Genomic DNA, 12,473 nt, shown 5'->3' with positions numbered 1-12,473 from the left:
AATAGATCCATGTACAGGGACTGGAGTGGTTTATGAGAACGGATAGTTCTCCACCTTCCGTGATGCAATAAGCTATTGCATTGTATGAAACACCCAGAGAGGGAAACCATTAAACTCTCGTATATCTTTGGTTCAAAGGTTAATAGTCCATTGTCTTAGAATACATCTATTCAGAAATGGATAAAGGTGGCAAACTCCCAGTCCGTTATAGAGACTTACCTCCCTCCAATAAGTAAGTCTATCCTAATGTTAATTAAGAAGGTTTGTTTCGTATGTGAACAAATGACAAATTTTTAACAGATTTGTATTTTTCATAAACAAACCTGAGGTCTTAACTGATAAGGCCCACCTCGAACCACCCCTCTAACAGTCTGTAAACTGGGTTGGAAGAGTAACTGATAGGTCACGGGACGCCAAGGGTATTCTGGGAACTACAATACCCCGTGACCTGGTAGATGCCAATAGTCCCTGGATCACATAAGTTTTTTTTATTATTTCTACCGGTTTCCAGCTTGGCGCTAGTATTATCCTAGTATTGAGACCTCAGGTTTGTTAGTTATGAAAAATACAAATTGATTAAAAATTTGTCATATTCAGTTCAATTTAACCCTAACTACCACCCGTACATTATTGTCTGTCAAGTACCTGTTGTATTTACAGCACTTAATAAAACTACTACGTATTTCTTCCTCTCCTAACCCAGCTTAGTACATTAGTACAGATTCCGATTTTACGAAGTGCGCGCCACTGCTTGGATTCTTCGTCGATTTCGTCCCTCTGTTCACTCACTGTCACACTTTTCTTATCTCGCGTCATAGTCTTAATTAAACAATCCCCTGACACAATAATCACTTGCTGCCGCCCATCCCATTCCGTTACACGGCGTCCTTTCACCTTTCCGCTGTGACATCTACTAGTTTCAGCGCCTTGAATAAACTCATCTGTTGAACATTATTCATTTCTTGCGCTCCTGCCGCCCGGCATCCATTTGTATTGGAAATCTTGAGGCAGAATTTTCGATTCTGCGCGCGCGCGCGCGCACACACACACACACACACACACACACACACACACACACACACACACACACACACACACACACATCCACATATATGTATGTATGTATATTGTAAAGAGTTTATATACAAAACATATGTAGGTGTGGCATTAAGTCTCTGTTGGTGACCCAGGAAGGGTGGAAATTATATATATACTCTTGTAATTCATCCTTTATCCATACTTTACCAGTGATGAGAAACACAGAAGAAAGTGCTCGAAATATATGATTGCAACGTTAGAATAGTGTTTTATGGGCCTTTTTATCTTAATATTATACTGTTGTGTAACAGTAAAAGATATATCTATATGTGTGTGTGTGCGTATGTATGTATGTATGTGTAGAGAGAGAGAGAGAGAGAGAGAGAGAGAGAGAGAGAGAGAGAGAGGCGTATCCAAAACAGCGTGAAGAAATCTAGAAGTTAATAAGGACATTGTGGTAATTAACAGTTATTTGCTGTGACATCAAGCATTAAGAAGCAACTTATTTGGAAAACGTGACCAAACGAGTTCTCATAGAAGGGCAGTACTTATACGCTAAGCGCGCTTCGGGTGTCATTACGGGCTACTCGGTGAGCAAGAGCCTGTGCTGACACGAGGTCATATTAATCAAAAACAACATAAGCTGCCACGGAGTTGACCTTACTCTTCCATTGTGCTGAGAGTGCTACGCCACATTCATAATTCAGTCGCTTAATAATGGATGAACAGATTTTACCGTAAAACTTCCACATTATGAGCTGCTTCATGAAAGTGCTCAGGAGGCTCACCAGTAGGTCATCGAACCCCCCAATAAACAGTGCAATTTTTCATCTGTCTAAACTTACTCTCAAAACTTCTTTCCCGTAGGGGGTTAGTGCCGTCAATGCACCTCATGCGGTGCACTGTAGGCATTTAGTACTTAAGGTTCTCTACAGCGTCCCTTCGGCCCCTAGCTGCGACCGCTTTCGTTCCTTTTACTGCAACTCCGTCATATTCTCTGCGAAGTTTCCTTTCCGGTACACCTTTCAAACCTTTTCACTGTCAATTTCCGTTTCAGCGACGAATGGCCTTAGTCTAAGCCCCAGTACTTGGCATAATGCCAAAAATCTATATAAATCAGATAAAGCGCCTCAGTGGCATTGTCGGTATGGTGTTGGCGTGCCATATCGGTGGGTGCGAGTTCGTTTCTCGGGCATTCCGTTGAGGGGTCAGGGATGCGTATTTCTGGTGATACAGGTTCACTCTCGACGTGGTTCGGAAGTCACGTAAAGCCGTTGGTCCCGTCGCTGAATAACCACCGGTTCCATGCAACGTAAGAACACTATACAAAAAAATATATATAAATAAAATAATATATATATAAATATAAATGAATCAATCATCGCAAAACTTCTTTCACACCATCTGAACCTTTTGAGGTGTATATCTCGTTCCTCCTGAAACGTCTGATTTTAGTTCAAATATTTTTCCGTTTGTGGAGGAGGCTTTTGGGCCCGTCTGAAATCTTCATCTTCTTCTTCTTCGTCTTCGTCTTCGTCTTCTTCTTCTTCTCCTTTGCCTTCAGCTTTTCCCATTTCTATATGGGGTCGCTGTCTGAAATGCCAGCTGAATATTCTGTCGTCGGATATGGAAAGCAATTCTCCATTGCTTCCAGAGGAAAGCCCTATGGCTGGTTCGCCTTCCGATGTGTTTTTTTTTCTATTTACATTTCTCTCCGTTCTCTACCAATTTCGCGTAATTCGCCTTCTTTTATGGCTCCTTGAACTTTCATTTTAAACGTGCGTATAATTATTTGGGGTGGGAGGTTGTTGGCGGTGGGGTGGGGGGGGGGGGGGCGGTTGAGGCCACTCGACAGTCTCCTGTTTTATTTATGTTTTGCTTAATTATGCCTCGGGGGGGGGGGGGGGGGTTGGGGGGGGGTGGGGGGGGGGGGGGGGAGGATTTGCTCTGCGTCATTGTTTCCTTGCCGTAGTTTTCCACCCTCTGTGGTGGTTGGAGTTCTCAGAAGTGAGGCTTCGCTCAACCGCGCTTTCTCTGAGCTTTTGTTTTTGTCTGTTAATTTATTTCATTCATTTATTTGTTAAACTATGTGTCGTTATATATGTATATATATAAATTATATATATATATATATATATATATATATATATATATATATATATATATATATTTTATATATAACGATACACAGTTATTAGCAGATAATAATTGAATTGAATAAATTACAGGCAAAACCAAATCCTTATGAAAAATGTGGTTAAGCGAAGCCTCATTCTGAGAACTCCAACCACCACAGAGGGTAGAAACTACTACGGCAAGGTATATATGTATATATTATATATATATATATATATATATATATATATATATATATATATATATATATGATTTATATGCACACACGTTTTGCTTAACTATACCTTTGTTTCTCTTTTTCCCGCCTTTCCCAATTCGAGCATTTTATTCCGTGAACGGTTGATGAAGGAGTTCATGCCCTTTCTGCCACTCCATATATATAATAGTAATAATAATAATAAGTCAACTCCCATAATCCCCCTCCCTCCCCCCCACCTCCCGGTCTCCTTTCCTTCCGTTTGTCGTCATATTTTCCCCCCTTCGGCCTCCTGGTTGGTTGGTTGGTTTCCCGCGAGTGTCCCCTTCCCCCTGTTAATTCCCTTCCCCGTTTCCATATCAGTGCGTTCCCTCAGGTTCTGCCATCGAGCAGGTTCCTCTTGGTCAGTCCCCTTGAATTGGGTGAACTTGGGGATGTTCTGAACTGGCAGCTTTATTATGGGAGCGCGTTCAATATGAAGGAGAATTGGCTAGCATTTTGTTTTTTTGTAGTTTCTTCTTCTTCTTCTTCTTCTTCTCGAGGGTTCGGTTGGATTGGTCGTCTCTTCTCGATCGAGTGTCGTACTGTGGTCTCTTGCGTCCAGTAATGAAGTTAGGTATCACTTGTCAACTTGGCTTAGTTGGTATCGCAGGGCTGTACAGTAATACATCCCCGGTATCATTTGTTAATTGGCTTAGGTAGAACTGGTACCGCAGAGCTGTACAGTAATACGCCCCCGGTATCATTTTGTTAATTGGCTTAGTTGGTAGTGGTAGCGCAGGGCTGTACAGTAATAAACCCCCGGTATCATTTGCTAACTTGGCTTAGTTGGTATCGCAGGGCTGTACAGTAATACAACCACAGGACGCTTTGGAAAGGTGCGGGATGTATAGTACATACATTGATGCCTTTGGACTGACAGATTCTTCGCCCTCCCAGTGTCCCGCGGTTCATATAATATATTATATATTAAGTATATATATATTTAACAGATACTATATATATCATATATATATAATATTATATATAATTATATATAAATTAATCAGTCTTATTCGATTAAATCAACACTAGTATTCCTTTACATTGGCGTTATATTGGCTTTACTTTTACTTTTTTTCAACAGAAGTCATTTCTCTTAATATGATCTCAGCCCCTGCTGTGTTGATGCAGCTGTTGCGGTTTGCCCCTGCTGCCGCTGCTTCTGCTGCTGCTTCGGCATTTCGCCCATATGTAGGATTCATGGTATTGAACGCCACAACAGCGTCCGCATATGAGAGTTTACCCAACTCTGTTTAGAAACGTTTGGAGCTGAACGTGTGTAAGGATCACACAACGCAGTAATCGGTACAATACAGACTCATACTACTTACACACGCGTCATCGTACACACACACACACACACACACACACACACACACACACACACACATGCAGGGTGTTCATAAAGTCCCAGTACCATTACAGGTATTTATTGCTTGTAATGTTACTTAGGCTTATGGACACCATATATATATATATATATATATATATATATATATATATATATATAGTATATTATATATATATATATATATGTTATATGTAGGTATGTATGTAATGTATGAATGATGTGAAGCATGTTCAAGTTTTGCTAGCAAGAGGTTTGAGGACGACGGTAACTTTCATTCGATTGCCACACAATTGTGGGCTTTACTAAAAAGGCCCCTTTCTCTTAGTCTTGATTTTTGCTTTCCTTCTGCTCCCTCTTCCATTCTTTCATCGAGCTGTCCAACTTTTACGTCCATTTTTTCCCCATTCTCAAGAGACATCTCTTCTTAGACTGTGGGGCTCGTGAACCACTGGTATTTGCCCGAGTTCGAAATCAATTGCCATCCCAGCAGTCCTTTATATATATAATATATATATATATATCTATATATATATATATAATATATATATATATAATATAATATAGGATGTGGTTGTTCTTGTCGTTATAATATATATATATATATATATATATATATATATATATATATATATTATATATAGAGAAGAGAGAGAGAGAGGAGAGAGAAGAGAGAGAGAGAGAGAGAGAGAGACGAGAACGAGAGAGAGAGGATGTGGTTGTTCTTGCCTGTATCAATGTGAAGAGGTGTCATGGCTGGGACTTGAGCATTCGTTTTTGAAGCTGAAGTTGATAGTGGGACCTACACGTTGGGTTGTCAACTATCCGATAATAATGTGGCGTGATCGATATGGTCTTGGCCTGCTACGTCGGTGGCCGCGAGTTCGATTCTTTGGCATTCCATTGAGGTGTGAGAGATGTGTATTTCTGGTGATAGAAGTTCACTCTCGACGTGGTTCGGAAGTCACATAAAGCTGTTGGTCCCGTTGCTGAATAACCGCTGGTTCCATGCAACGTCAAAATACCATACAAACTAACAAAAAGAAAAATTAAAGATAATGTTTGGGACCTGAGAGTCGTCGGTACAGCTAAATGGTTCAGCGATGGAAAGAGTTGACATATCAGATGATAAAGTAGTGTGCTTCATTTATTTTTTAATGGGACATGATTCTGTGCATGAGAACTGCGTACACGTATATACACCCAAGGCTTCAGATGTGATGATGGCGTTGTATTTAGAGCTGTTTTTTCCTGATTTGAGCGCAGTGGCTCTTTTTATGTCGCATTTTCCCCAAAGCTTTTCTGTAGGTGCGTATGGCATCTTAGTTGTGGCGAGGTGAATTTTAACGTGATATAAAATAAACTAATAAGCTGGAGGTTTCTTTAATTTTGAGCTATTTTCTGTGTTTTTTTTTTAAAGCCACGTGAGCAAGGTATTTCAGCAAAAACTATATACACCCAATACTGTTTATCTCATCATCACTGGTAGCTAGTAGACAGACAGGGATAAGAAAACTTAATATTTCCGAGAAATTTCATATATTTATGATTGCATATTTAAAAAGAAAACATGCTGTTACTTCTTGGGGCTTGGGACGGGTGAAAGGGGCAAGTTGAGTCTTGTGGGGGGGGGGGGGGGGTGGGGGGGGGGGGGGGTCAGTTACCCGCCCAGCACCCCCTCAAATGACGCCCCTGGATCACACGCCCCAGGGTTGTTAGAGGGAACATCGTGTGTAAAAGAGGTGGCATCTATGGCTTTGTTGAGGAATTTGGAGTACTTCTTAAAAAGATACGTTTAAGATTTTACACATTTTAACCAGTTTTTATGTAGTGTTGTGTGGCATTGAGGTGTGGAGGTATTCATAAGATATATTTAGATTAAATAGGTGTATCGGGTAAAAACGTTTTGTTGAGATTTGCTCGTTTTAAGATGGGAACTTAGAATACTACGATATAGAAAAACACCACTTCTAGTTCTGACCATAGTGTTGTTATGACAAGTTGCTGAAGTCAGCCAGTCGCGTAAAGAGAGAGGGAATTTGGGAGTTGTTTAGGATTACTCTCCTGTTCATGAATTTATTGAATTTATTTAGATTTAGCTGGTCTTGTGCCAGCACGAGCTCTTCCTCCTTGACCAGCCCGTAAACGTGGGTTTCAAGACAACTCATGTCACTAGGCTACTGTAGTTTCAAGTTATAGAAAAAAATCATCCATTACTATCTAATATGATAATGTTTCCCTAAATTTTTCATTGCTTTTCATAAATGTAGGTAGAATAAATGTATGCTTTTGGGGGCAGCCTTTCTTGTAGTACGTAATTCCTTGTGACTGTTGATGCACTTGTGGCATCTGTTATAGGATGACAACACTTCTCTCATTTCTTTTCACTTTTCTATAGATAAGAAATGTTGCAAAGTAAGATTATCACAATAATAAGCTCTTGGTAAAGGGCGCAATAATTTTTTTACTTGTATATAATATTGCCACATAGGAATGGTCTTTGAAAAGTGATATTCCCCATTGAGTGAGTCTGCATAACGTTTGCTAAGCCTGTCCCTCAGTTTAAGCGCGCTATTTATCATTAGTCATGTGGCTTGTAGTGTGTTTTTCGCTTACTCGGGGAGTAAGCCTACAAACTGCTTTGTTGTTGTTGTTGTTGGGCTGGGGTTGTAGGAATGCCCTATGGTAGAGCCTAAAAAGTCAGGAAAAAGGTGTTCTGCATTGAGTTTAAGACAGGAATTTTAGGAGGGTAGATATGTTTATGATTTATTTTTAGAATGAAAATGTAAAAAATGAATAAATGTGTATTTTAAACAGTACAGAAAAATTATTTCTAATAAAATCTAGCATATTCATTTTAATTTTCGTTGGTGAAACAAGGCTCTGTTTGACCGTAGATTTTAGCACGTTTTAATTTGTTTGGTGGACACAATTTAGGCTATGTTTTCTGTTCGATTATTGTTTATGTACACATAACTGAGAATGTATGAATGTATTTAATTTGCGTCCTTTTTGTTTGATTCTTGTTTTTAGTATAAGTAGTACAACGTATGAGTACTAATTACGAAGACCACTTCACGTTATCAGGAAGAGAATGGTTACAACAGATGCATGACAGGGAAAATCTTGCACGCGTCCCGAGTAAGATGGAGGTCGCATCACGCCTTGTTTTGCTTCCTTTTCTCTTCATTATCGTTGATGTATTTATGCCAGGCTTTTTTTTCCCTTGGCTGGGTTGTGAGTGTAAGGAATCCTTTGCGCTTTTCTTTCTTTTGCACTTCCAGACTGAATTGTCATCTAGTCTAGATCGTTATACACACACACACACACGCGCGCGCGCAGACACACACACACACACACATATATATATAATATATATATATATATATATATATATATTATATATATATATATATATATATATATATATATTATATATATTCGGGTCTTCTCACATTTTTTCAAGGAATGTATTCTACTATACTTCTCTGAAACTGACCACGCCCCTTTACTCCTTATCGCCTGCCCGACCATTTTCAGTCTTGAGAGATAAAGTTTGGGTTCCTGGCTGTACTAGACTCCACGCTTCTCTCGGCTATACCTCACCATTTGTTATACGAATATAATCTTCCAGTCGTGAATCCCACCAGTTTGTTGTTAAAATATCCTCCATTGACTTTGCAGCAAATAATCGTTTCTCATCTGCTTAACGACGTAGAGGCCTACTACTACATGCATACTAAATTTATGCATTATGTACTAAAGAGCGCCTCAGTGGCGTGATAGGTATGGTCTTGGCCTGCCACCTCGGTGGCCGCGAGTTCGATTCTCGGGCATGCCACTGTGGTGTGAGAGATGTATATTTCTGGTGATAGAAGTTCACTCTCGACGTGGTTCGGAAGTCACGTAAAGCCGTTGGTCCCTTTGCTGAATAACCACTGGTTCCATGCATCGTCAAAACACCATACAAACAAACAAACTTAATAGACGTCTAGTAATGCCAAATTACTTTAAAAGTAACGAACTTGGAACAAAGGTTATTCGTTTTTTATAATAAATTTTCATTCTCCGTTGATTACATAGAAGAGAGATAGTGACATTGAAGTGATTAAGATGAACAGTGTAGCGAGAGCATACCGGAAGAAAGGGACAGATTAAGCCTGATTAAAGTGAAGTGTTACCAAGTTCTTAATAAATGTAGTAAGACAGGATACGATTATGTTGTGCGAGCTTTAAAGAAAGAATGGGGGATATAGGATGAGCCTGATCATGATAAAATTGTAGCAACAAACTTCATAGAGAAAGAGGGGCCGAACTTGATTTAGGTGAATGGGAAGAATGAATTTGAAAGCGGACCGAGTGTTGTAAGTTTCATTACAATCAAATTGCTGTAAGAACTTGATCCAAACGAATGGATTATTCTTAAGATGGAAATGAGAATAAGAAAAGCTGGGAAGGAAAGCATAGTTGGTATAAGAACTTGAGGAAAGGAGATAATAACTCTGATTGTAGCAAGAACCTGATAAACGAAGAGAGGATATTGATTATGGAAAAAAATGAATGAATGACATCTGCGCCTTCAAGTGAAGGTATAGTTAAAACATGATAAAAAAAGTGAAAATCTTTTAGATGATGGAGTATTTAGCCTTTTTTTAAGGGTAGATTAATAGAGTATTTAGCCCTTTGTTTAGGTAGATTGATGGAGTATTTAGCCCCTTTTTATGGTAGATTGATGGACTATACCCCTTTCTTTTAGGGTAGACTGGTGGGGTATTTAGCCCTTTTTCAGGTAGATTGATAGAGTATTTAGCCTTTTTTAAAGGGTAGATTGGTGAAGTATTTACCCCTTTTTAAGGATAGATTGATGGAGTATTTAGTCCTTTTTTAGGGTAGATTGATGGAATATTTAGCTCTTTTTAGTAGATTGCTTAGCCTTGCAAAGAGGTTTGCGGTCCTTGAAACCAATTACGTTTATTCGCATATTTTCGTTTAATAATGACCCTAATTCAAGTTGGAGCTCATACCAGAGAACAAACGACGATCGAGTTGATAGGTGACGTCACGATTAAAGACCGTCAAGGTAATTGGATTCAGTTTTCTTCCGTCTGTTGCTTATATCCATTCCGTTGTACAAGACTAATTGGACCATCATGTACAACGCACATAGGAGGAAGTTATCTTTGATTATATATATATATATATATATATATATAGTATATATATATTATATATATATATATATATCATATAGATATCCGCATGTTGCCCCTGGCTGTTGATAGGATCTGCTTCTCTGCCTGAAAGGCGATTCCCTTTATCCGTTTGCAGTTGCTTTTTTTTTTTTTTTTTTTTTTTTTTTTTTTGTAAGGGGCATTGTACACACCTTTGCGTGTAGTGTGTGAATCTAGATCGTTTATACAGCGGTGTTATGTGTAATCTGTAATACTCTTTAATCCTCGTGTTTGGGAGTAGAGAGAGAGAAGAGAGAGAGAGAGAGAGAGAGAGAGATTTGAGGTAAGGATAAATGGAGTTACTAAATGTTGCAAGTCGACAAAATGGAAGTGGAGCAGAGGCCAGACGTAAAATGTAGAACATTATAACTGATAAGCATGGAATAAAGAGAGAGAGAGAAAGAGAGAGAGAGAGAGAAGAAGAAGAGAGCGAGAGAGAGAGAGAAGAGAGAGAGATGAGAGGAGACGATAGAGAGAGAGAGAGAGAGAGAGAGATTTAAAGCATGCTAGAAAAATTGCGTCCCAATAAATAAATTGATATTTAGTATAAACTAAGCTGAGATCGAAGGAATTGACGGTTCATGAAATGAACGAAGGGCAATTGTGTACTACATTAATACTTTAAACGGTCTGACACACACACAAACATACATATATATTATATTATATATTATATATATTATTATATATAATTCACAGTCCACTTTGATGTGGAAAGGAGTTGAGAGCAAGTGCATCTTTAAGGAAACCGTGGCCACGGTGGGGGGAGGGAGAGGGATGATGGGGGGAAGGGGGGTTGCTATCGAGAAAAGGGTGACTGCAGAGAGGCAGTGAGAGAGAGAGAGTTTGTGCTGCAGGGGGGGGAATCCCACCCATCCACCCACCCACCGCGGTAAAGAGCATGAACCAGCCAAAAATGTTAAAATCGTTTGATCTTCATTGTTTTTCGATCTCGTCTCTTATGATCTTTTTTATTTTTTATTGGAGTTTGTTTTTCCAGTTTTATGGGACATTTAAAAGTAAGGAAACTGCATTTGGGCGATATCCATTCCGCCTCATAAGGATGGATATAGCCAGCCAGTATAGGGAGGCACACGCCATCTTCATATCGCTAAGGACACCAGAGCCTAAACTGGGTGTAGCGTTGGTGTAATTTAGTGGGGTATTTTTTCCCTTTAACCACGTGGTAGTCATACGGTCTGCTCTATGAGCAAGAGCCCGTGCTGGCATAAGGCCAGCTTAATCTTCAAAAACAACAACCATGTAACTCTTTATTAAGTTGCAGTTAACGTAAATTGATTTCAATACTCACGATGTATAAAATTGTACAAAGTACTTTCTTTAAAGGGATTAGAAATAGCGTTTTGACCCCAAACATGAAATGAAACAGTTAGCGCCTCAGTGGCGTGATCGGTATAGTCTTGGCCTGCCACCTCGGTGGCCGCGAGTTCGTTTCTCGGGCATTTTATTGAGGAGCGAGAGAGATGTGTTTCTGGTGATAGAAGTTCATTCTCGACGTGGTTCGGAAGTCCAGTAAAGCCGTTGGTCCCGTTGCTGAATAACCGCTGGTTCCATGCAACGTAAAAACAACATACAAACATGAAATGAAACTGCAAAATATGATTTTAAAAAAATGTGAACAGCAAGATGCAAAGATGAAGAAAAGAAGGCTCACCTCCGGCGTATACATACCGCTTGAAACAGCAATTCAGTTAATACATTAGCGGTGCTGTGGTTACAGTTCCAGATAATGGGCCTAATTTTCAATGGAATGAGTGCTGGAGCCGAAATAAAAAATACGGAATAGCACAATGAGTAACCCTTGTTTGGTTATAACCTATGGCTCCCATCTGGAGAGTAGTAGTACAGCTGTGTATCAATGGATGTTATTGTGTACGAAAAAAATATGATCCGCGAGTTAGATTCTCGGGCATTTCACTGAGGGGTTAGAGGTGTGTATTTCTGGTGATAGAAGTTCACTCTCGACGTGGTTCGGAAGTCAAGTAAAGCCGTTGGTCCCGTTGCTGAATAACCACTGGTTCCATGCAACATAAAAACACCACCCAAACAAACAAACAAAAACTGCTGTTCTCAAGCGAGTCAGAGCCTTTTCTGCATTTAGCGTCAATATCACGACTACACAAATTCCGTCTGCTCTCTCTGATTAAATAAACACATCGAATCCCCCTTTTTCCACTCCTTTGCGACGCTATTTTCAAATACTTTGGATTTTCATTCTCTGTGTGTTTCATCTTTCCAATTCCATTTTGGTTTCTTATTTCCAGTATCCCCCTTTTTTCAATAATATAGTTTATAAACTCGGCGATTCATGGGGACTGTTTGGCCAAGATCGGGGTCCATTTCTAATTTTTTTTTGTCCATCAGTGGGGCAGAGTCGGTAGAATATTCGTGGTTGAATACACTAAAGGATTACCTGATCTCTTTATCTCAATAGTTCCTAACTGAATAAGGTCAACGATAG

The 12,473-nt window shown here is 39.5% G+C and overlaps 2 protein-coding genes across 2 annotated transcripts in view; one reads left to right on the top strand and one right to left on the bottom strand.

Moving 5' to 3' along the window:
- Positions 1-12,473, top strand: part of LOC135210301 (mitogen-activated protein kinase kinase kinase 9-like) — a 172,276-nt gene that overhangs the window by 26,037 nt on the left and 133,766 nt on the right.
- The window catches only part of LOC135209918 (mitogen-activated protein kinase kinase kinase 21-like), a 63,293-nt gene continuing 55,328 nt past the window's right edge, over positions 4,509-12,473 (bottom strand). The window contains exon 5 of the mRNA XM_064242655.1: positions 4,509-4,583. Coding sequence (XP_064098725.1) covers positions 4,509-4,583 — 75 coding nt within the window. The remainder of the gene's footprint in view (positions 4,584-12,473) is intronic.

Source organism: Macrobrachium nipponense, chromosome 39, assembly GCF_015104395.2.
Source record: "Macrobrachium nipponense isolate FS-2020 chromosome 39, ASM1510439v2, whole genome shotgun sequence".
Classification (NCBI taxonomy): domain Eukaryota; kingdom Metazoa; phylum Arthropoda; class Malacostraca; order Decapoda; family Palaemonidae; genus Macrobrachium; species Macrobrachium nipponense.
The sequence above is the reverse complement of the archived record's forward strand: the minus strand, read 5'-3'. Positions and strand labels throughout refer to the sequence as shown.